The following is a 25271-nucleotide window of genomic DNA, read 5'->3' on the forward strand; positions in this document are numbered from 1 at the left end:
CTCCACTATGGCCAATACCAAAGAGCTGTCAAAGGACACCAGAAACAAAATTGTAGACCTGCACCAGGCTGGGAAGACTGAATCTGCAATAGGTAAGCAGCTTGGTTTGAAGAAATCAACTGTGGGAGCAATTATTAGGAAATGGAAGACATACAAGACCACTGATAATCTCCCTCGATCTGGGGCTCCACGCAAGATCCCACCCCGTGGGGTCAAAATGATCACAAGAACAGTGAGTAAAAATCCCAGAACCACACGGGGGGACCTAGTGAATGACCTGCAGAGAGCTGGGACCAAAGTAACAAAGCCTACCATCAGTAACACACTACGCCGCCAGGGACTCAAATCCTGCAGTGCCAGACGTGTCCCCCCTGCTTAAGCCAGTACATGTCCAGGCCCGTCTGAAGTTTGCTAGAGTGCATTTGGATGATCCAGAAGAGGATTGGGAGAATGTCATATGGTCAGATGAAACCAAAATAGAACTTTTTGGTAAAAACTCAACTCGTCGTGTTTGGAGGACAAGGAATGCTGAGTTGCATCCAAAGAACACCATACCTACTGTGAAGCATGGGGGTGGAAACATCATGCTTTGGGGCTGTTTTTCTGCAAAGGGACCAGGACGACTGATCCGTGTAAAGGAAAGAATGAATGGGGCCATGTATCGTGAGATTTTGAGTGAAAACCTCCTTCCATCAGCAAGGGCATTGAAGATGAAACGTGGCTGGGTCTTTCAGCATGACAATGATCCCAAACACACCGCCCGGGCAACGAAGGAGTGGCTTCGTAAGAAGCATTTCAAGGTCCTGGAGTGGCCTAGCCAGTCTCCAGATCTCAACCCCATAGAAAATCTTTGGAGGGAGTTGAAAGTCTGTGTTGCCAGCGACAGCCCCAAAACATCACTGCTCTAGAGGAGATCTGCATGGAGGAATGGGCCAAAATACCAGCAACAGTGTGTGAAAACCTTGTGAAGACTTACAGAAAACGTTTGACCTGTGTCATTGCCAACAAAGGGTATACAACAAAGTATTGAGAAACTTTTGTTATTGACCAAATACTTATTTTCCACCATAATTTGCAAATAAATTCATAAAAAATCCTACAATGTGATTTTCAGGATTTTTTTTCTCATTTTGTCTGTCATAGTTGACGTGTACCTATGATGAAAATTACAGGCCTCTCTCATCTTTTTAAGTGGGAGAACTTGCACAATTGGTGGCTGACTAAATACCTTTTTCCCCACTGTATACACGCTCAAGTTTTCTGTTTTTTTGGTTTGTCTTTTTACACAGCGTTGTACGAGATCTTCCGTTTCTTGCCAATTTCTTGCATGGAATAGCCTTCATTTCTCAGAACAAGAATAGACTGACGAGTTTCAGAAGAAAGTTATTTGTTTCTGGCCATTTTGAGCCTGTAATCGAACCCACAATTGCTGATGCTCCAGATACTCAGCTAGTCTCAAGAAAGCCAGTTTTATTGCTGCTTTAATCAGCACAACAGATTTTAGCTGTGCTAACATAATTGCAAAAGGGTTTTCTAATGATCAATTAGCCTTTTAAAATGATAAGCTTGGATTAGCAAACACAACGTGCCATTGGAACACAGGACTGATGGTTGCTGATAATGGGCCCCTGTCTGCCTATGTAGATATATAAAAAAAAATATATATATATATTTTGAAAACAAGGACATTTTTAAGTGACCCCAAACATTTGAACGGTAGTGTACGTTTGGTCATGAAGTATACATTTTATGTGAGATATCTTTATGTTTAAAATGTATTTAAATAAGAGACTGCTGTAGAAATAAAAAGACCTGAGTTTCTTGTTACTGACGTCATATTGAGAGGCTGGATGGAAAGGGAAGTGTATCTCACAGGAGAAAGCATCCATGCGAGCGAAACAGTGCCCATCTGTCTCTGTATGTGTAGGCCATCTATCTCATGCTGTCTGGTCCAAAAGAGTATGACATTGTTGCCGGCCGTAGCATTGAATGCAAGGGAAGCCAGCGAGCATTTGGCCTAAACTGAGTGAGCTCAACTGTGACTGGTCCTGGCGCACCCAAAAAAAAGTGTTAAGGGAAGCCAGTTTGGATTTGGCGTCACTCCTATTAAATCGCATCGAGAGCATACGTCATTGGCAGAAACAACTTGAATTGTTGTATCTGGTTGTGTTGTTGTCCCTTTCCTAAATTAGCCATGGATGGAGATACGGATTTTGACTTGTGGTTTTATTAATTCTCTGTACTGGCCAATGATTATAACGGCGATTCTGATCCAACCATTAATTCATACATTGTGCCCCTGGCCTGAGAGGATGGAAGTTCAATATGTAGCTAGATGTAGAAGGCTAATGTTAACTAGCTAACGTTGCCCATGAAAGGAAGTTAGGCTAGCGAACAAGCATTTTAGCCAGGTAGCCTAGGACAATAAAAAATAAAAGCGTATACTGTATGACAGAGCCATAGACCGTTTCGTCAACATGAAATAGAGGAGGATGGCATTGACGTTTCTCCACAAGTAGAGTGAGACAACATGTTTTTTATACGTACACGGATATGCACGCACACACACACACACAGAAATCAAAACCATGGACAGCCACATCATATTTAGCTTACATTGATTGGACTACATTGTTTTTGGTACCTTTTAGATGACGTTGAAGTTGAAATGGTGCTGGAATAGTGGAGGCAGCTCCTGTTTGCTTTGCGACTTGCGGTAACTCTCCGTGGTTCTAAATCAATAGTTGTTTAGTCATCCGAAAATGTTGGTAACATTAACTTGCTTGACCATGCTGTAGGTCATGTAATTGTTTGTTACATGCAATATGCTTTGTGGACTCCACCGGATAGCGGTTGCTCTCCAGTTTTGTGATGAAACAAAGGTGTGATTGAATTTATTCTGCCACTGTGTCTTCTTATTGTCTCGGCCTTTAGGACTATATATCACGGTCGCAAGGCATATGAACTATCAGGCAAACAACGCAATTATCACAACACAAAGGTTGTAATATGGCTTTCCCAGTGATTTTACCCAAGCACCACTACTGGTGAGCAGAACCTGAGAACACACAGGATCGCAGATTTCTTCCCTATACAAATCGGAGAAGAACTCCACAGCCTGCTCCCGCATCTCCCCCACAAGAGAAGTTACTTGCCCATCAGACAAACGTAAACAATGGATTTTCTTGGTTTCCCCGCTCTGTTTTTCCAACTCAAAAAATAAAGAGCTGGGAGCATCCATCTCCTCAACATGGAAAATCTAGCTCTTACAAGTGCTCCTTTTGCTTTAATCTGAAAAAAGAACATAGATCCCTGCATAATTCAGATTATCTTGCAGCCCCACCCTACCCTGCCCCACCAGCTCAGCCTCCCCTCACTTATGCTGCACTCAAGCTCCCCCAATACTCTCCTGGCCTCTGAAGAGGAAAAAGCTGTATACTGCTGACAGAAAACCAGAATCTGGGCTTTCCCTACATCCCAACACCCCCTTCTGCTGTCCCCACCTCTCCCAAAAGCCTTGGAAACTTGAACAAATAGTGGCATCTTGTAAGAGCTTTACATTGAATTTCCAATAAGACACCTGCCGGGGCCCTGGTGAAACAGAGAACTGAGCCATGGCAATATGATGGTCCGAAAATCCAAGTGGGAGAATGGAGGCCCTCAATAGCTTATTCTTGAATGTATACAGTAGATACGATCCAGATGAGCTGCACTCACCCTACCCCCAACCACCTAGTTAGTTCTCCATGTGTCCACTAGATCGAACTGATTAATTGAACACTCCTGCCGAACCCAAATGCGGTTCCTCACTGTTCCTGTCTTTAGTAAAGTCAATGTCGCAATCGCAATCCACCCCAACACAAGCACCTCGTCTAATGCTAAGTGTGTGAGATCCTGCCTTAGACACCCAAACAGGAGCTCCCTCTCCCGCCCTGTACAAGGTGCATACACATTTATGAAAGCAAAGACAAGGTCATTGAGTTTGGCTCTAACCACTAACAATCTACCCTTACACACCACCTTTGAAGAAGAATGTTGACACTCAGGCCTGGGATAAAAAGCACTGCTACCCCTGCACTAAGATATGTGCTGAACAACGACATGGATAATATACTGGTTGGCTGGGTTTTCCGTGCATCGGCAAGACAGAACAGCTACCTCCGGGAAGACGAGGGGTGGTGGTCTGTGTCTATAATAATTAAAGAAGTCTCTAGGTTTTGCTCACCTGATGTAGAGTACCTCATGATAAGCTGTAGACCACACTATTTACGAAGATAGTTTTTATCTATATTTTTCGTAGCTGTCTATTTACCACCATCAATCACGGCCGGTTGTGATACAGCCTGGAATCGAACCAGGGGGTCTGTAGTGACGCCTCAAGCACTGAGATGCAGTGCCTTAGACCACTGCGCCACTCGGGAGTTTATACCAGGCGGTGTCAGAGGAAGGCCCTAGTCATAGACTGTTCTCTCTGCTACCGCACGGCAAGCGGTACCGCCAAGTCTAGGTCCAAAAGGCTACTTAACAGCTTCTACCCTCAAGCTTTAAGACTGCTGAACAGGTAATCAAATGGCTACCCAGACTATTTGCATTGACCCCCCCCTTTTTCTTTCGCTGCTGCTACTCGCTGTTTATTATCTATGCATAGTCACTTTACCCCTACCAAGATGTACATATTACCTCAATTACCTTGACTAACCTGAACCCCTGCACATCGGTAACGGTACCCCTGTATATACAGTGGCTTGTGAAAGTATTCACCCCCTTGGGCATTTTTCCTATTTTGTTGCACAACTATTTGCACATGTACATAGCTGATAATATAACACTTGAAATGGCTATCTTTTTTAAACCTTTTTGAGTGCAATATTTACTGTTAAATTCTAATAGTTGTGTCTTCTCACTTTTGTTTATTATGCAAACACGTTTCCCATGCCAATAAAGTGCCTTTGAATTGAATTGAGTCTGTGCTCAGTGCTGGTGTGCGGCATGCTGAGGAGGGGTGTGACCGACTCTCCCACTTGAGGGGCTGCTGTGGAACTGCAGCAGGCAGGGCTGGGATTCCTGGCTAACACCACCCCCTCACAGCTCTCCCAAACACAAACACAAACAAACACACACACACACGCACATCCACTGCAATGCAGGAAGGAGCTTCCCTCGGCCCTGCGTGGGAGAGACACCAATCACTGCCTGGCTCTCACCGAGTGAGCTGTGAGGGCGGGTTGTTCAGGGAGGGGATCCCTCATTTCTCTCCATCTGCCTCTCTCTCTTTGTCTACGACTCAATCCAGACTGTTGTGTTTGTGGCTTCACAGTGCAGTTAAAGGATTGGTTCACTATTATAGAATGAAATATCTATTGTTGATGTAAATGTCATGTTATAAAAGGGTCCAGACACTTTTTTAGTGATTTCACTTGGTTTTGAGAAACTTATCCCACCCGCAATAGACTTCCTCATTGCTCATTCTGCAGTATGGGGGCTCTGGAGAAACATGAACAAAGGCTCCAAAAACACCCAAACACGTCCTTTTAGAAACTCTCAGCAAAGTGATGCAGGTCTTTAGATGTTGTACACATTAAATTGTATAATTCTGAACTTTATCCGCAACATTATATTCCATTATGTGTGACTCAAGCGTTTTCCCCTACCAGCTGTGCGGCGCAGGCTACATGGAGAAGCAGCACAGCTGGTAAGTTACTCAAAACCAAATGAAATCGCAAAAAAAATTGTCTGGACCCTTCTATAACATGCCATTACAAATATACAGATTAGGTAAAAAAATAGTGAACCACTCGTTTAGTGAGTGAGACCTCCCCCTCGTTGTCTTGGTAATCCATTCCAACCTTTGCCTAATCAGCAGTAGGCCTATTTATTTCCAGGGTACACATGGGTAAGAAGAATGGAAATGGGCCTCTTTAATTGGCTAGATAACAGATGGTGGGTCATGTGGTTACAAAAATCACCACACGCTCCTTTCAGCTTTTTTTCCTTTGACTGTTTGATGATGTCAGTGCATTAGGAACAAGCACTGATTAAAATGAATGACGCCCATTTGATTTCCCAATTGTCTTTCTGCAGGGGAAACTGGGTTGCATGTTGTTCCAAGATAGTGTCAGAAATATGATTGCTTCATGGTGTAACCATAGAGATCTGATGTTAGCGCACACCACTGATAGTATTGCCAATATAGACTTAATATAACTTATTATTATTACTGATTTTTTTTCCAGCAAATTCATTCCTTTTAAAGCTTATTTTGTTTGTGAAGTTTTCATTCTTAAAGTAGAGGAAACAAAGACTACTTTTTTCTACAAGTGTCTCTCCAAAAAGCTTCACCCACAGCTAAATCCACAGCTGGGAGGCAGACTGCTGTCAGCATATGAGTGCTCCTGGCTCTGACCTGTAGCTAAAACTGTATATGTGCTCCCATGCTTGTCCGATAAGTGTGTGTGTTTGTGTGTGTGTGCCTGCAGGGAGTTTGCCAAGGAGCGTGAGCGTGTGGAGAAGAGGCAGGAGTTTCTAAAGCTTCGCAGGCAGCAGCAGATCGAGAGAGAGCTGACTGGATACCTGGAGTGGATATGCAAGGCAGGTCAGACTGCCCTCTACTCCCTCTCCTTTTTTATTTTAATACTTAATACCCCTTTACTTTAATACTTAGAGTTTACTTCAATACTGCTCAAGGTTTAGTTACAGGCAAACATGATTTTATACTATATGCAGTAATCTGCCACTCATTCCCTTTTATTTGGGCTCCCGAGTGGTGCAGCGGTCTAAGGCACTGCATCTCAGTGCTTGAGGCGTCACTACAGACCCCCTGGTTCGATTCCAGGCTGTATCACAATCCGGCCGTGATTGGGAGTCCCATAGGGCGGTGCACAATTGGCCCAGCGTCGTCCGGGTTTGGCCGGTGTAGGCCGTCATTGTAAATAAGAATTTGTTCTTAACTGACTTGCCTAGTTAAATAAAGGTAAAATAAATTAAAAACAAATTATATATATATATATATATATATATATATATATATATATACAGTACCAGTCAAAAGTTTGGACGCACCTACTCATTCAAGGGTTTTTCTTTATTTTTACTATGTTTTACATTGTAGAATAATTGTGAAGACATCAAAACATTGAAATAACACATATGGAATCATGTAGTAACCAAAAAAGTGTTAAACAAATCAAAATATATTTTATATTTGAGATTATTTAAATAGCCACCATTTGCTTTGATAACAGCTTTGCACACTCTTGGCATTCTCTCAACCAGCTTCACCTGGAATGGTTTTCCAACAGTCTTCAACGAGTTCCCACATATGCTGAGCACTTGTTGGCTGCTTTTCCTTCACTCTGCCGTCTGACTCATCCCAAACCATCTCAATTGGTTTGAGGTCGGGTGATTGTGGAGGCCAGGTCATCTGATGCAGCACTCCATCACTCTCCTTCTTGGTCAAATAGCTCTTAGACAGCCTGGAGGTGTGTTGGGTCATTGTCCTGTGGAAAAACAAATGATAGTCCCACTAAGCCCAAACCAGATGGGATGGCGTATCGTTGCAGAATGCTGTGGTAGCAATGCTGGTTAAGTGTGCCTTGAATTCTAAATAAATCATAGACAGTGTCACCAGCAAAGCACCCCAACACCATAACACCACCTCCTCCATGCTTTTGGTGGGAACTACACATGCGGAGATCATCCGTTCACCCACACCGCATCTCACAAAGACACGGTGGTTTGAACCAAAAATCTCAGATTTGCACTCCAGACCAAAGGACTATTGCTTGTGTTTCTTGTGTTTCTTGGCCCAAGCAAGTCTCTTCTTCTTATTGGTGTCCTTTAGTAGTAGTTTCTTTGCAGCAATTCGACCATGAAGGCCTGATTCACACAGTCCCCTCTGAACAGTTGATGTTGAGATGTGTCTGTTACTTGAACTCTTTGAAGCGTTTTGGGCTGCAATTTCTGAGGCTGGTAGCTCTAATGAACTTATCCTCTGCAGCAGAGGTAACTCTGGGCCTTCCATTCCAGTGGCGGTCCTCATGAGAGCCAGTTTCATCAAAGCGCTTGATGGTTTTTGCGACTGCACTTGAAGAAACTTTCAAAGTTCTTGAAATTTTCCGTATTGACTGACCTTCATGTCTTAAAGTAATGATGGACTGTCGTTTCTCTTTGCTTATTTAAGCTGTTCTTGCCATAATATGGACTTGGTCTTTTACCATATAGGGCTATCTTCTGTATACCCCCCCTACCTTGTCACAACACAACTGATTGGCTCAAACGCATTAAGAAGGAAAGAAATTCCACAAATTAACTTTTAAGAAGGCACACCTGTTAATTGAAATGCATTCCAGGTGACTACCTCATGATGCTGGTTGAGAGAATGCCAAGAGTGTGCAAAGCTGTCATCAAGGCAAAGGGTGGCTATTTGAAGAATCAAATCTAAAATATATTTTGATTTGTTTAACCATTTTTTGGTTACTACATGATTCCATATGTGTTATTTCATAGTTTTGATGTATGTCTTCACTATTATTCTATGATGTAAAAAATAGTAAAAATAAAGAAAAACCCTTGAAGGTAGGTGTGTCCCAACTTTTGACTGGTAGTATATATATATATATATACAGTGGGGAAAAAAAGTATTTAGTCAGCCACCAATTGTGCAAGTTCTCCCACTTAAAAAGACGAGAGAGGCCTGTAATTTTCATCATAGGTACACGTCAACTATGACAGACAAATTGAGAGAAAAAAATCCAGAAAATCACATTGTAGGATTTTTAATGAATTTATTTGCAAATTATGGTGGAAAATAAGTATTTGGTCACCTACAAACAAGCAAGATTTCTGGCTCTCACAGACCTGTAACTTCTTCTTTAAGAGGCTCCTCTGTCCTCCACTCGTTACCTGTATTAATGGCACCTGTTTGAACTTGTTATCAGTATAAAAGACACCTGTCCACAACCTCAAACAGTCACACTCCAAACTCCACTATGGCCAAGACCAAAGAGCTGTCAAAGGACACCAGAAACAAAATTGTAGACCTGCACCAGGCTGGGAAGACTGAATCTGCAATAGGTAAGCAGCTTGGTTTGAAGAAATCAACTGTGGGAGCAATTATTAGGAAATGGAAGACATGCAAGACCACTGATAATCTCCCTCGATCTGGGGCTCCACGCAAGATCTCACCCCGTGGGGTCAAAATGATCACAAGAACGGTGAGCAAAAATCCAGACGTGCCAGACGTGCCCCCCTGCTTAAGCCAGTACATGTCCAGGCCCGTCTGAAGTTTGCTAGAGTGCATTTGGATGATCCTGAAGAGGATTCGGGAGAATGTCATATGGTCAGATGAAACCAAAATAGAACTTCTTGGTAAAAACTCAACTCGTCGTGTTTGGAGGACAAAGAATGCTGAGTTGCATCCAAAGAACACCATACCTACTGTGAAGCATGGGGGTGGAAACATCATGCTTTGGGGCTATTTTTCTGCAAAGGGACCAGGACGACTGATCCGTGTAAAGGAAAGAATGAATGGGGCCATGTATCGTGAGATTTTGAGTGAAAACCTCCTTCCATCAGCAAGGGCATTGAAGATGAAACGTGGCTGGGTCTTTCCAGCATGACAATGATCCCAAACACGCTGCCCGGGCAACGAAGGAGTGGCTTCGTAAGAAGCATTTCAAAGGTCCTGGAGTGGCCTAGCCAGTCTCCAGATCTCAACCCCATAGAAAATCTTTGGAGGGGAGTTGAAAGTCTGTGTTGCCCAGCGACAGCCCCAAAACATCACTGCTCTAGAGGAGATCTGCATGGAGGAATGGGCCAAAATACCAGCAACAGTGTGTGAAAACCTTGTGAAGACTTACAGAAAACGTTTGACCTGTGTCATTGCCAACAAAGGGTATATAACAAAGTATTGAGAAACTTCTGTTATTGACCAAATACTTATTTTCCACCATAATTTACAAATAAATTCATAAAAAATCCTACAATGTGATTTTCTGGATTTTTTTTTCTCATTTTGTCTGTCATAGTTGACGTGTACCTATGATGAAAGTTACAGGCCTCTCTCATCTTTTTAAGTGGGAGAACTTGCACAATTGGTGGCTGACTAAATACTTTTTCCCCCCACTGTATATATATGTTACATTGTGCTGACACAGCATTAGTCTTAGGGCTTTATGATATGAAATATTAAGTATGCTGATGGTTTGGAATCTCTGTGTGTGTGTGTGTGTGTGTGGTGTGTGTTTGTGTGTGCAGTGGCGGAAAAAGTACACAATTGTCATACTTGAGTAAAAATATAGATACCTTCATAGAAAGTTACTCAAGTAAAAGGAAAAGTCACCCAGTAAAATACTACTTGAGTAAAAGTCTAAAAGTATTTCATTCTAAATATACTTAAGTATCACATGTAAATGTAATTGCAAAAATATACTTAAGTATCAAAAGTACAAGTATAAATATTTTCAAATTCCTTATATTAAGCAAAGCAGATGGCACCATTTTCTTGTTTTAAACATTTACGGATAGCCAGGGGCACACACCAACACTCATACATTATTTTCAAAAGATACATTTGTGTTTAGTGTTCTCTTGATAATTGCGTAAATTTGACAATTTTCCTGTCCTGCTAAGCATTAAAAATGTAATGAGAACTTTTGGGTGTCAGGGAAAATGTATTGAGTAAAAAGTACAATATTTTCTTTAGGAATGTAGTGAAGTAAAAGTAAAACTTGTCAAAAATAGAAATAGTAAAGTAAAGTAGAGATACCCCAAAACACTACTTGTAGTTATTAAGTATTTTTACTTAAGTACTTTACACCACTGTGTTTGTGTACTGTATGTGTTCATGATATGGTGTGTGGCTGACACCTGTGTATTTGTTTCAGAGGAAGTGATGCTGGCGGAGGAGGACAAGCACGCTGAAGAGAAGTCCCCTCTGGATGGAGCGTGGTACAAAAGAAAACACAACAACCCAGGTGAGGAGTATACCAGGGCCCCGAGTTAGTCAAGTCAGACCACCTGATCTGATCAGGGAAAACTCAGTGCCTTGGTGATAAGCTTTGTCTGAGTGTCATCTCATTTTACATTACATTTTTAGTCATTTAGCAGACGCTCTTATCCAGAGCGACTTACAGTTAGTGTATAATTTATTTTATTTTATACTGGCACCCCGTGGGAATCAAACCCACAACCCTGGCGTTGCAAACACCATGGTCTACCAACTGAGCTACATCCCTGCCGGCCATTCCCTCCCCAATTGTGCGCTGCCCCATGGGTCTCCCGGTCACAGCCAGCTACAACAGAGCCAGGATTCGAACCAGGATCTCTAGTGGCACAGCTAGCCTTAGACCACTGCGCCACTCGGGAGGTCTCCCTGTGTCTTCCCAGGACTGCTTACCCAGGCTCCTCTCTGGCTGTGGCTGTAGATGTGTCAGGCTTTGGGCTGATGCCACCCACCCTCTCTGTAATATATATTGTGCTGCTGCTATCATCAAGTGTGAACTCACAGTAATTATGGGTGTTGGGGCCACATGTAAATTGTATTACAACAGGAGAGAAGTGCACAGTGCCACAGTTCAGAGAGAGCCTGGCTGGGAGAGTGTGTGTGAGGGGGCTGTGTTGTCAGTCGAGTTTGAATGGTCTGTTGATCTAACAACACCTGAGAGGCCTCCCCTGAGATGCTTGTAGGAACAGTGTTTCACAAGCTATCATAAATATGAAGGGCTCAAGTTGTGTGCTGCTTTTTTAAAAGGAAGTTAGTTGCCTGATGGAAGTCCTGTATTAATGCCCCGAGAGCTGATGTCATATGCATCAAACACACATACTGTATGCATTATCTCCCTGGAACAGATGACATCTGGTCTGGTACTAACCCTACAGTATTGTTCTAATGTGTGTTCAGTGTTGAAAAGAGCCAAGAAGAGCAAGAATGACCTGATCAATGCTGAGGAAGGCGAGGACCACTTCACTGACATCTCATCTGTTGGTAAGGCCAACGCCCGTGACTCTGACCTCTTAATCAACTTGTCAGCTTTCACACTGCTCACTGCTGTATCCTGTTCTACCCAATGATTTATATACACTAGATGACTGATAGGGGGTGCTGTGTTGAAGCCACCGCACCCCCACCATTGTAAAAATATTTTGCAAGCTATAGAAATGCATTTATTAATCGAGAGCTTGAGACTATAAGGTTCTACCTGCAAAAAGATAATTCTGAAATAATTGGCTTTAAAGGTCCACATTTTTATCTTATATTCTTTTGAATTTAGCAACATGGATTGGGGTATTTAGAGTACTATATACAGTTGAAGTCGGAAGTTTACATACACTTAGGTTGGAGTCATTAAAACTTGTTTTTCAACCACTCCACAAATGTCTTGTTAACAAACTATAGTTTTGGCAAGTCGGTTAGGACATCTACTTTGTGCATGACAGAAGTAATTTTTCCAACAATTGTTTACAGACATATTATTTCACTTATAATTCACTGTATCACAATTCCAGTGGGTCAGAAGTTTACATACGCTAAGCTGACTGTGCCTTTAAACAGCTTGGAAAATTCCAGAAAATGATGTCATGGCTTTAGAAACTTCTGATAGGCTAATTGACATCATTTGAGTCAATTGGAGGTGTACCTGTGGATGTATTTCAAGGCCTACCTTCAAACTCAGTGCCTCTTTGCTTGACATCATGGGAAAATCAAAAGAAATCAGCCAAGACCTCAGAAAACAATTGTAGACCTCCACAAGTCTGGTTCATCCTTGGGAGCAATTTCCAAACGCCTGAAGGTACCACGTTCATCTGTACAAACAATAGTACGCAAGTATAAACACCATGGGACTACGCAGCCGTCATACCGCTCAGGAAGGAGACACGTTCTGTCTCCTAGAGATGAATGTACTTTGGTGCGAAAAGTGCAAATCAATCCCAGAACAACAGCAAAGGACCTTGTGAAGATGCTGGAGGAAACAGGTACAAAAGTATCTATATCCACAGTAAAACAAGTCCTATATCGACATAACCTGAAAGGCCGCTCATCAAGGAAGAAGCCACTGCTCCAGACTACGGTTAAGAATGACTAATGACAGAAGCATCGCAATAGCCTCTTATTCAAAAAAGGATAAAGTAATAATAAAATAATCTACAACTGTTCCCTGCTTTTTGTTAGCTACTATCTGTTTGAACTCCTCAGTCCCGCTGCATAAGTGATTATTAATACTCCTCAATTAGATCTGCATCACTGCACAGTAATTAAAGGGGAGTATGTGGTTTGGCTCAGTATTAGAATCCCATACACAGTAATTAAAGGGGAGTATGTGGTTTGGCTCAGTATTAGAATCCCATACAAGAAATAGATGACAGGGAGAAGGAGATGGAGAGGGAGATGGAGGGAGAAAAGGAAAAAGTCAAGCCTGATTTGGTGCTCAGTTTATGAGGCTTCACACCCGAGTTAAATTTGGAGATGAAAATAGCCCAGGAAATGATGATTCTCCCTCTCCTCCTGGGCCACTAACGAGATGCTAATAGAACCATTTTTCACTTTAATTTTTTTGGTCCAGCATAAAATGTTGGTTTAATTTAAGTTACAGACGGTTTATTATGGGCTGGGAGGTGGAGGTGGTGGTGGAGGTAGAGGAGAAGGGAGGAGGGCAGTGCACAGAGTTCTCTATGGATGCCAAGAACTAGCCAGGACACTGAGAAGATACTGTCCATCTGAACAATATGATGCAGCATTATTAAAGAGTAATGTAAAGGCAATTCTGCTAACGGTCATATTGCAAATGTCCTCTACTTTACATACAGGTTCCTGTATTTGGCATGCTATGTTGTGGTTTGATTGAGCCATAGTGCACATTTTGGGGTTTATTAGCTGTGATTTTTAATCTTTCCTCTCATCGAGTCTAATGATGTTTCGAGGCGGTCCCCACCAAGTGAAAACCTTCAGGTCATGAAGTTACATCAAAGTGATTTTAATGAGAAATACAGTATTGATGACTGTGACTTTATCTCCAGTGTGTGTGCTGTTCCCCCCACTGCTCCTCCAGGGTCTCCGTTCGCCCGGGCCAGCCTGAAGAGCAGCAAGAACGACAGTGCCTCCTACTTCCGGAGGAAAGAGAAGCGGCTCCGCTTCACCATCAGACGCCTGGTCAAGGCTCAGAGCTTCTACTGGACAGTGCTGTGTCTAGTGGGCCTCAACACACTGTGTGTGGCCATTGTCCATTATGACCAGCCTGAGTGGCTCACATATGCACTGTGTAAGTCCTGTCCAACGCCCGACCTGCATGGGAGGGAATACTATACCATTCGTTTTCCTACCATCACCAACAGAACGTATCATTCTATTTATTTGCTGTTTGTACAATAAAACCATCTACAGTGTATTAGTTGTATTGAATCAGTGCCTTCACATCAGACATCAGGGCAGTCATATTTGACTCAGTTAATTGATCTGTGTGTTTTACCTCTCCCTTGCAGATTTGGCAGAGTTTGTATTCCTGGGCTTGTTTCTGACTGAGATGTCCATGAAAATATATGGACTAGGACCCATGAGCTACTTCCATTCCTCTTTCAACTGTTTTGATTTTGGAGTAAGTGAGACTGCGATTCAATCAAACCCGCACTTCTGAAATGTTTTATTGTAGAGAATTACATTACATTGCATTGCTTTAGAGAGAACACACATTTTAAGTAATTCAATATACTCTCCTCCTAGGTGATTATAGGCAGTATTTTTGAGGTGATCTGGGCAGTTGTGAAACCTGGGGCCTCCTTTGGCATCAGCGTCCTGAGAGCTCTCCGTCTGCTTAGGATTTTCAAAGTCACTAAGTGAGTGATATTTACACCCTGATCCAAAACAGGACATGACTACCTATACATGACACGATGGTATAACACTATCACATCCTCATTCCTCATCTTCATCCTCCTGCCTTAGGTACTGGAACTCTCTGAGGAACCTGGTGGTCTCTCTACTCAACTCCATGAAGTCCATCATCAGCCTGCTCTTCCTCCTCTTCCTCTTCATTGTGGTGTTCGCCCTACTGGGCATGCAGCTCTTTGGGGGACTGTGAGTCAACCCCCATTGCCTCTCACAGTAACAGTCCTGTCCAGTACACACACTGTACTGTATTATTCATGGGTCCAGATTACCCATGGAGATACTCAACATTAGCCAGTTCCATTGTTGTTAGCATTACCATTTAGCTTGTGATATAATATAGATGTACGTTGTTTTTAAGGAAAGGAGAGGTTTTCATTCCTCCACTCTATGAATGATTGATCCCACTCAGAAACAGAGTAGATGGTCTCTGTGTTGTTCAACAGAGTAGATGGTCTCTGTGTTGTTCAACAGAGTATATGGTCTCTGTGTTGCTCAACAGAGTAGATGGTATCTGTGTTGTTGGTCTCTGTGTTGTTAAATGCAAAAACACTCCAGTCATGTGATCTAAATGCACAAGCTGCAGGCAGAGAGGACATTATAAACAAAATTCCTCCACTATGAATTATTGATCCCACTCAGAAACAGAGTAGATGGTCTGTGTTGTTCAACAGAGTAGATGGTCTCTGTGTTGTTCAACAGAGTAGATGGTGTCTGTGTTGTTCAACAGAGTAGATGGTCTCTGTGTTGCTCAACAGAGTAGATGGTCTCTGTGTTGTTGGTCTCTGTGTTGTTAATAATCCAGTTAAATGCAAAAACACTCCAGTCGTGTGATCTAAATGCACAAGGTGCAGGCAGAGAGGACATTCTAAACAAATAGATGCATGCAGTTGATCCAGAGAGAAATGACACTTGGCAGGCCTTGACATGTCAGCCTGGGAGTATGAACTACAGTAGAATCACTCCCTGACATAATGGAAGCAGGATCTCTGTGTTGTTCAGGCTCTTCTAGTGTAGTGTTCAGTCAGGATGTGTGCTGTTCATGCTCTTTCAGTGCAGTGTCCAGTAAGGATGTGTGTTGTTCAGGCTCTTCAATTGTGGTGTTCAGTCAGGATGTGTGTTCAGGCCCTTCCGGTGCAGTGCTCAGTCAGACTGTGTGTTGTTCAGGCCCTTTCAGTGCAGTGTTCAATCAAAGATATATTAAGGGCTAGTAGTTGTGAAGCTGCTTCACCCAGCCATATCCAGCCAAAGCCTGCCCACTTCAAGCTGTCCAGGAAATGTATGCTAGTCAAATCCACTTGAGCTGAGGTGTCCCATCCAGGTGCATGGATCATTATACAGTATGCACTCTTTGAATATAATTTATATTCAACGTCATGCCTGTCCTAGTCAAAATAAAATAAACACATTTAGTGGGATACATACAATGTTAGATGTACACTATACGGTAAGTCACTTGTTTTATATGTTGTATTTAGTATTTATCCATTGTATTTTGTATTTTATGATGATTCATTTGGACCTCACAGTAGAGTGGATTAAACAGGGTTTTATGCAGACCCGCATTGTCTTTTCTCTAGTTGGGAAACTAATGAGAGCTGTACTAATGAATGTCCGTCTACGCACCAAGGATTTCAGCAAGCAGAGAGAGGACACACTTCATTTGTTTTCTGCATAGTTCTCATTGTTGGAAGGTGTAATGAGGTCCCTGTAGATTCTCACAGAGCAATACAGAATATCAAGATTAGCAAAAGTTGTTGTGAAATCAGCCTTGACGGAGAGGTTTACGGGAGAAAACCAAGCTGTTAGAGCTCTGACAGTAGCAAGATGTACTATGCCTATTATGCTGGAGCAAGACAATAATAAACTATGACTAAGTGGGAGTCTTCTCATCTCCTCAATTTCCATGGTCACAAAAGTGATGAGGGATTATACAATCTAGAGTGTGAACCTGTGTGCTAGCAAGGCATAGCTGAAAGTTAACAACCTCTCTAATCTGTGTTTCTTCCTGCAGGTTTAATTTTGACGAGGAGACGCCAACAACAAACTTTGACACCTTTCCAGCAGCCATTCTCACAGTTTTCCAGGTGAAGTTTACAAAATGCTGAATTAAGTTGTGTTTTGTCTTCCTTTTGAAAATAATTTCATGTTATAACTACTGTAATACCATTAGCGAAATCCATGTAACGATGTGTTTGTGTGTCTCCCAGATTCTGACAGGAGAGGACTGGAATGCAGTGATGTATCATGGGATAGAGTCTCAGGGGGGCGTGCCGGGGGGAATGTTCTCCTCCATCTACTTCATCGTTCTCACCCTGTTTGGAAACTGTATCCTCTCTGGATGATCGACCTGCATTGATTAACCTTTACTACTGTCAAGCATCATGACTTCAGTGCCCCGTGATAGTAACATGATTTAGCGTTGATTTGTAAGCTATAAGAATATATATAGCGACATACTGTATAAGATCCAATGTAAATATTGATTGACTGATTGACTGTTTGAACTTTCCTGACCCCTCACTGATCAGACACTCTCCTCAATGTCTTCTTGGCCATTGCTGTTGACAACCTTGCAAACGCACAGGAGCTCACTAAGGTACAGTACATAGTACAGTCGGGCTTCCAGCCTCTGTATTCTCTGACTGGAACCTCCCCTCCCTGGAGTCCCTGAGAACCCTGGGTAGAGAGACAGAGACGTGTTCCCCTGATGATCCATCATGAAAGTCAGCTGTCTAATCAAATGCCACATGGAATTTCATCCCCGTATTTATGTTTGTTGAATTAGACAGTGAATATTCTTATTAGGATATATAGTGCCTTGCTTTATTGGTTCCTTAACCCTGTCGTCTGGGGCTATTCTGGGATGACTGATGTTTGTCCTGGTCAATAACTCAAGGCAATGAACCTCCCAACTGGTTGTAGGATTTGCGACCATTCATAATAATACACCTATGGGGAAGAGGCTTAAATCTTTGCAGCCACTCCAGAGAGAGGTAATGGCCTTGATTTTTTGGGCTTGTGGCAGGGCTTATCATCATGTAGCCATTGATGGCCCACCTACCCACCCCTGGGTGGTCTCCGTTCCTCTCTGTGTTTGTGCTCATCAGGATGAGGAGGAGCAGGAGGTGGCCATCACCAAGAAGATGGCCCTCCAGAAGGCCAAGGAGGTCAAGGAGGTCAGCCCCATGTCGGCAGCGAGCATCTCCATCACAGCGTAAGTCATGATCAGGCGTTTGATACAGTTTCCCCCTTGCTACCCCCTTGCCCTCCCTCCCTCATACCCCCTCCCACAGATCAAACCTCCCTCACATCCCTTCCCACAGCCCTACCCCCCAGACACACCACACTGTCTCCCCCTCCTGAGAGATGCTATTTTACATTGAAGTATGTCTACATGGGATTGTATCTGTTGTTTGTGGCTCTATGTTGTATTATTCTGTCTGGACTACTAGTTTTCTGTTGATTGTGCTCTTCTGAGGAGTTACACATGATTTAACCCTTCTGTACCCAATGTCTGGTGTTTTGATAGATCATGTGTTCTCTCTTTGAGTCACTGAAGGGCTCAATGTTGTAAATGTGTGAGAAGCAGTTGATAAAAGGCTTAATGCCTGCTAAGACCTTGACTAGGGTCAGAGACACCTTAATACTCTGTCTCACATCCCCCACATAGGCTACACAGTATCCTGTACACAGGCCAACATGGAGCGGAGAGGGCAGTGCCAGCAAGGTAATTTCCTCAACAATGAGCACAGATTGTGCATGCAACGCTGTACATTCAGAAAACATGGTTCTGGTAACAATGTGACCTCTGGTGTATACCTTTGTTGGACCCCTTACCACTAATCTCTTTCGAGTGACAGGCACTTAACATAAAATGTAATTTGAGCTAGCTAAATAGATAGTCCACATGAGATTTGGAGCATATCAGTCACTGGATCCTTGTATTGCCATTCACCTGTATGTACTGCATAACAACTGTAATTAGTGTATTCATAGTCGATGGTAGCAGGATATGTTATTCTGTCATTGTTTTAAATGTTTTGTCTTAAATGTTTCAAAGCACTGTTTTATCTTGTTATTTAAAAATTGTAACGTAGCCATTGGTTTGTAGAATCTTCTTATTAATATAGGCTTTGAGAATTTTTTCCTCCACATTTCCTCAAAGGAAATGTAATTTATACTTGGCACCTATAAATTGGTCTCTGCAATGCAAACTATTTTCATTATTTGTCTTGGAGGTTGAAAGTCTCAAAGCTGCTACTCTCATTCCTTTGTTTACTCATTCTGTTGGTCTTAAACTGAGACTCCCATTGAGTTGACGTGTAGTGGGAGAGTCAAGGACAGACAGACGGATGGATGGACAGAGGGTGCCCTGTCCTCCTTCTGACCCTGACCTCTCCCCCTCTTTTGTTCTCCCTCCCCCATCTTTTGTTTTTTGCATGTGCAGTTTTGTAAAGCAAAGTCAAGGTGCACTCTCTAGCAGCTCGTCCATCTGCAGCGTTAATTCACTGTGAGTGTTTACTCTCCGTTCCACTTTACTCCATCACCCTCCTCCTCATCCCTAGCCTGGGTCTTTACTCCATCACCCTCCTCCTCATCCCTAGCCTGGGTCCTATACTGTATGTACAGTAGCCAAATCTTCTGCACCACCAGGCGCCCTCACCTCCCCTCCCTCCGTCTCCCCTTTGACTCCCAACCGTTTCTCCTGAGCATTGAGTCATACCATTGTGAGTTTTCCACTGTGTTGAATTGTAGCAGATTCATGTGGCAGCCTTTTTTCAGTAACAGGTATTATGAGATTGGTATGCTCATTCTGTATGTACATAATGTTATGCACCTCTTCATATTCGTTGTAATTGATACTGTACATCTGCACTTGTTGTAGTGACTGAACTCTCCTCAGGACCTCCCTCTCATATTTTTACCTCTTCATCTCCGACTGAGATTATCTCCCTCTCTCACTTCGCTATACTGTGTCAGTGTGTACTCAGAGGTAGTCTGAGCAGACACAGTATCCTGGGGCGGTGTTGTGCTGATGGGCTGGCTCGGCTGGGTTGGGTTGGGCTGGGCTGGGCTGGGCTGGGCTGGGCTGGGTCGGGCTGGGGTTGGGCTGGGTTGAGCTGGGTTGGGCTGGGTTGGGCTGGCTGGCTGGGCTGGGTTGGGCTGGGTTGAGCTGGGTTGGGCTGGGTTGGGCTGGGTTGGGCTGGCTGGCTGGGCTGGGTTGGGCTGGGTTGAGCTGGGTTGAGCTGGGTTGGGCTGGGTTGAGCTGGGTTGAGCTGGGTTGGGTTGGGCTGGGTTGAGCTGGGTTGGGTTGGGTTGGGTTGGGCTGGGCTGGCAGGCTCGTGCTGTGTCGAGCAGACTGAGAGACGCTCTTCCTCTCTGTCCTAACGACCCACAGCAAAGCCACTAGAGACTGTCACTGGCACTCAGTGAGTCAGAAGTTCTAGCTGAGCAGCTCTGTAAAGGCCACCATGTACCTTACGACCGGATGCCACAGCCAGGCAGATGGAGAGGCAAAACACGAGCGCACACACACACCCTGCCTGTAACGTCAGACACCTAAAATCACTCAAAGACCCTTTGTTTGGCTGAAGTGCCATGTCCCTCTTTTATATTAGGGACTCGTTTTTCTCATTACTAGACAGTAAGGATAATGTAACTTGGGGGTAGGATTGTTTAAGATAAAATGAAGTACTAAGTCTACTTACTGCAGTGCAATACCAACGTCTGGGTGTCGTTCCTTTGTCTTGTTTATTTTCAGTTCTACTCTCAGTGAAGTAAGTTATTTTGTCTCCCCATGTTTCTCCTCTGTCAGTCTTTCTAAGCTCTTGTTTCCCCCTGTGTCTTTGTTTCCAATGTCTCCTAGCCTGTTTATGTCACTTTTAGGGAGCCTCTTAGTCTGTCCCTTGTTTGTTTCAATGTGCTCCTTCATGTGTTGTAGGAGTTATGTCTGCTCCCCAGTCCATCACTACTTGAGGTAAACTAACTTACTGTACGGTAGCCATGACAATCTATTTGTATAACATAACATAACTTCCTGGTGATGACCATCATCATCATGTTTACATTATTGAAGCAGGATGGAATAAACATCTTGTCCTGCTTCTTTACTTGGCCCTACATTAGCTTGATCATTTCCTCCTTATAGTGTACCATACACTATACTGTAAATTCACTCAAATAATCCAGTGGCACCTCTCCATTCACCCCTAACCAGATACCTCAGTGTAGAGCTATACATGTGTAATGTAAGTAGTGGAGGGCAGATTGGAGCTGGGGTTGAACATTACCACAGTGCTAGCATGAGTAGATATGATAGTCGTTTTCATGCCGTTGTACTGTATGAAAGTTAATTGTGACTTCTACACAGTAAAGGAAGTCATGTTGGATGTATCCATATACGTGTGTTCTATATGGCATAGGTAGACTACTGATTTACAATGCATGTGTTCAACCATTTCAAAGACGTTGACAGGGCAAGTCAACTGAAGCATGTCATAGCATGGTCTTGGTCTACCATGCTTGGCCTGTCCATAAAGTCTCTCTTTTTACGTGTGGTAATGGAGAGGGACTGGACTGTTTCGCTGTGAAGAAACCTCCATTGCACTTCCATACTGTATGCCATTCAGCATGCAGGGGTTTATGCCTTATGATATGTAATGTATTCCAGAATGCTTCTCTTCAAATACATTAAATACATATCGCTCACGCAGGACATGTTCAATGTACCCTAATAAAGGTGAACTGCCCTGTCTGTCCACCTGCAGTAAGGAGCAGCAGAAGTCTCTGAAGATGATGTCAGTGTGGGAGCAGAGAACCACTCAGCTGAGGAGACACAACCTGCGGGCCAGCAGTGAGGCCCTGTACAGCGAGCTGGACCCTGAGGAGAGGCTTCGTATGTCCTCCGCCCTGCACATCCGCCCTGACATGAAGACCCACCTGGACCGGCCCCTGGTGGTGGAGCCCCATGACGGCCCCGGCCCCATGGGCCAACACAAGCCCCGGACCCCTGAGGAGACAGATACCCCTGGGGACCCGGCCGGCCCCCAGCCACGCAGGCACCACCGCCACCGGGACAGGGAGAGACCCATCGACGAGGCCAATGAGAATGGAGATCCAAGCAAAGAGGGTAGGCACCATGTCCACCACAGTCGCAGCAAGGACCCAGACGGCACCCGGGGCAAGGAGGGGAAGAGTGAGCGGTCGCGCAGCCAAGAGGGGGGCAGGAGGCACCACCACCAGACCTTAGTGGACGAGGCAGGAGGAGGGGGAACGGGGACGGGGGAGAGAGAGCATCGCCACCACCACTCCCACAGACAGGCCAGAGAGGGTAACGGCACTGTCAACAGCGGAGGCAAGGGGGAGCGCAGGTCACGCCACAAAGATGGCCGCTCGGGAGAGAGGTGCTCCAGGGGAGAGAACGGGGCCAATGGGGAGAGGAGGAGACACAAGACCCACAGCTCCAGGGGCCAGTCCACACTGGAGGGAGAGGAGCACAGTGAGAGGGAGAGGGGGAAGGGCCACAGGTAAGACTGGCTCTGTTCTTGGATGTCTTTGTTACTTCTCAGATGACTTCTACATGACTGCAAATCTATATTTATTATTATTATTATTAATTATTTATTATTATTATAGGATACATCATTTTGCACTGATGAAAGCATATCATACGAGTAGGTACCAGAGATCAATGACTTGTGCTCTATGGTAATTTGATCTGTTTCCCAGGGACAGATATGTGGAGTCTGAGGGAGACTCCCTAGCCATCAGCCCCCAGCAGGACCCTGGAGATCAGAGGTGGGGCACAGAGGGACCTGAAGACTCAGACAATCAGAGGAACGTCAGACGGACTGGACAGACGGCCGTCAACATCCCCCCTGTCACCATCACCCCCCCTCCCGGGGAGACCACCCTTATCCCCAGTCAGTACCAACCTTCACACTAACCCTTATCCCCAGTCAGTACCAACATTAACACTAATCCTTATCCCCAGTCAGTACCAACATTAACACTTATCTCCAGTCAGTACCAACATGAACCCTAACCCTTATCCCCAATCAGTACCAACATTAACACTAACCCCTATTCCCAGTCAGTACCAACCTCAACACAACCCCCTATCCCCAGTCAGTACCAACCTTAGCACTAACCCTTATCCCAAGTCAGTACCAACCTTAACACTAATCCTTATCCCCAGTCAGTACCAATCTTAACACTAACCCTTATCCCCAGTCAGTACCAACCTTAGCACTAACCCTTATCCCCAGTCAGTACCAACCTTAACACTAACCCTTATCCCCAGTCAGTACCAACCTTAACACTAACCCTTATCCCTAGCCAGTACCAACCTTAACACTAACCCTTAACCCCAGTCAGTACCAACCTTCACACTAACCCTTATCCCCAGTCAGTACCAACATTAACCCTAACCCTTATCCCCAATCAGTACCAACATTAACACTAACCCCTATTCCCAGTCAGTACCAACCTCAACACAACCCCTTATCCCCAGTCAGTACCAACCTTAACACTAACCCTTATCCCTAGTCAGTACCAACCTTAACACTAACCCTTAACCCCAGTCAGTACCAACCTTCACACTAACCCTTATCCCCAGTCAGTACCAACCTTAGCACTAACCCTTATCCCCAGTCAGTACCAACCTTAACACTAACCCTTATCCCCAGTCAGTACCAACCTTAACACTAACCCTTATCCCCAGTCAGTACCAACCTTAACACTAACCCTTATCCCCAGTCAGTACCAACCTTAACACTAACCCTTATCCCCAGTCAGTACTGCAAACCTATTTGCCCTCTAATACTGTTTCTTCAGTGTTCTTGTGTTTCTGAGGTGTATCTAAACCTTTGTGTCTGTGTCCCAGTGAACAGTATAGACCGTGAGACCATGCCTATGAATGACGAGAAGAAAACCCTGGAGGAGCGGACTCAGAGTGGACCCAGACCCATCCTGCCTTACAGCTCCATGTTTGTGTTTGGCCAGACCAACGTGTGAGTGGCCCGCATGGACAGCTCTACACTACACCACTCTATGCTACACCATTCTACACTACACCACTCTACACTACACCACTCTATGCTACACCACTCTACACTACACCACTCTATGCTACACCACTCACACCATTCACACCACAAACACTCTGCCTTCCATGTAGCAAGTCCCTGCATGTTAACATTGTCATATGGCCCCACATTTAACTCCTTTAGCGAAGCTGTTAAAATGTTAGTGCATGTCTTAAAGGCAATCGAGTAGCACTTTCCTTTAAGTCCACACAATCACTCAAATATCCATATTCGTAGATTGCTTATAAACCTTTGCATTAACCTACAATCAACTAACAGAAAACAAAATCAGCAGCCAGCCAGCCACTGTTATAGCCCATCTATATGCAGCCAGCCATTACTAGGAACAGTGTCTATGTGTGATGTCTCTCAGGTGAGCTATATATGGACTATATGACCTCTCTCTCTCTCTCTCTCTCCTCTCTCTCTCTCTCTCTCTCTCTCTCTCTCTCTCTCTCTCTCTCTCTCTCTCTCTCTCTCTCTCTCTCTCTCTCTCTCTCTCTCTCTCTCTCTCTCTCTCTCTCTCTCTCTCTCTCTCTCTCTCTCTCTCTCCAGGGTGCGGCGTCTGTGTCATTACATTGTGAGCCTGCGGTACTTTGAGATGTGTATCCTGGTAGTGATATCCATGAGTAGCATTGCATTGGCTGCAGAGGACCCTGTCCAGGCCAACGCTCCACGCAACAATGTGAGTCTACGCATGCGCACACACACACACACACACACACACAGGCAGGCAGACATGCCAAACACAAACACACACGCTCAGGCAGAAATGCCAGGCACACAGGCACGTGTACACACACACAACACACACTCACGTACGTGTAGACACACAAACACACACACACAGGCAGGCAGACATGCCAGACACACACAACCTGAAATGGTCCATCCACACAGACAGTGTGGTGAAGAAGGCACAACAGTGCCAAATTCGGCTTGGCCCAAAAGACCCTCACAAACATCTACAGATGCACCATTCAGAGCATCCTGTCAGGCTGTATCTCCGCCTGGTACGGCAATTGCACCGTCTGCAACCGCAGGGCTCTCCAGAGGGTGGTGCGGTCATCCCAACACATCACAGAGGGCACACTGCCTGCCCTCCAGGACATCTACAGCACCCGGTGTCACAGGAAGGCCAAGAAGATCATTAAGCCATGACCTGTTCACCCCGCTACCATCTAGAAGGTGGAGACAGTACATGTGCATCAAAGCTGGGACCGAGAGATTTAAAAAACAGCTTCTATAGAGGCCATCAGACTGTTAAATAGTCACCACTAGCCGGCCTCCGCCCAGTACCCTGC

General features: G+C 44.3%; 1 protein-coding gene across 3 annotated transcripts in view; it reads left to right on the forward strand.

Moving 5' to 3' along the window:
- The window catches only part of LOC121550210 (voltage-dependent N-type calcium channel subunit alpha-1B), a 137388-nt gene that overhangs the window by 62147 nt on the left and 49970 nt on the right, over window positions 1-25271 (forward strand). For 2 of the 3 annotated variants that reach the window (XM_041862357.2, XM_041862358.2), the window contains exons 1-14: window positions 14170-14255; window positions 14476-14588; window positions 14714-14826; window positions 14936-15067; window positions 16893-16965; window positions 17089-17206; window positions 17410-17477; window positions 17989-18095; window positions 18552-18608; window positions 19329-19391; window positions 21649-22407; window positions 22610-22803; window positions 23766-23892; window positions 24523-24652. In XM_041862357.2, coding sequence (XP_041718291.2) covers window positions 14517-14588; window positions 14714-14826; window positions 14936-15067; window positions 16893-16965; window positions 17089-17206; window positions 17410-17477; window positions 17989-18095; window positions 18552-18608; window positions 19329-19391; window positions 21649-22407; window positions 22610-22803; window positions 23766-23892; window positions 24523-24652 — 2013 coding nt within the window. In that variant the 5' untranslated portion in view covers window positions 14170-14255; window positions 14476-14516. Of the gene's footprint in view, window positions 1-6476; window positions 6593-10883; window positions 10974-11899; window positions 11982-14034; window positions 14256-14475; window positions 14589-14713; window positions 14827-14935; window positions 15068-16892; window positions 16966-17088; window positions 17207-17409; window positions 17478-17988; window positions 18096-18551; window positions 18609-19328; window positions 19392-21648; window positions 22408-22609; window positions 22804-23765; window positions 23893-24522; window positions 24653-25271 lie in introns of those variants that run through there. The other variant, XM_041862359.2, reaches the window with a different exon arrangement.

This window comes from Coregonus clupeaformis, chromosome 18, assembly GCF_020615455.1.
Source record: "Coregonus clupeaformis isolate EN_2021a chromosome 18, ASM2061545v1, whole genome shotgun sequence".
Classification (NCBI taxonomy): domain Eukaryota; kingdom Metazoa; phylum Chordata; class Actinopteri; order Salmoniformes; family Salmonidae; genus Coregonus; species Coregonus clupeaformis.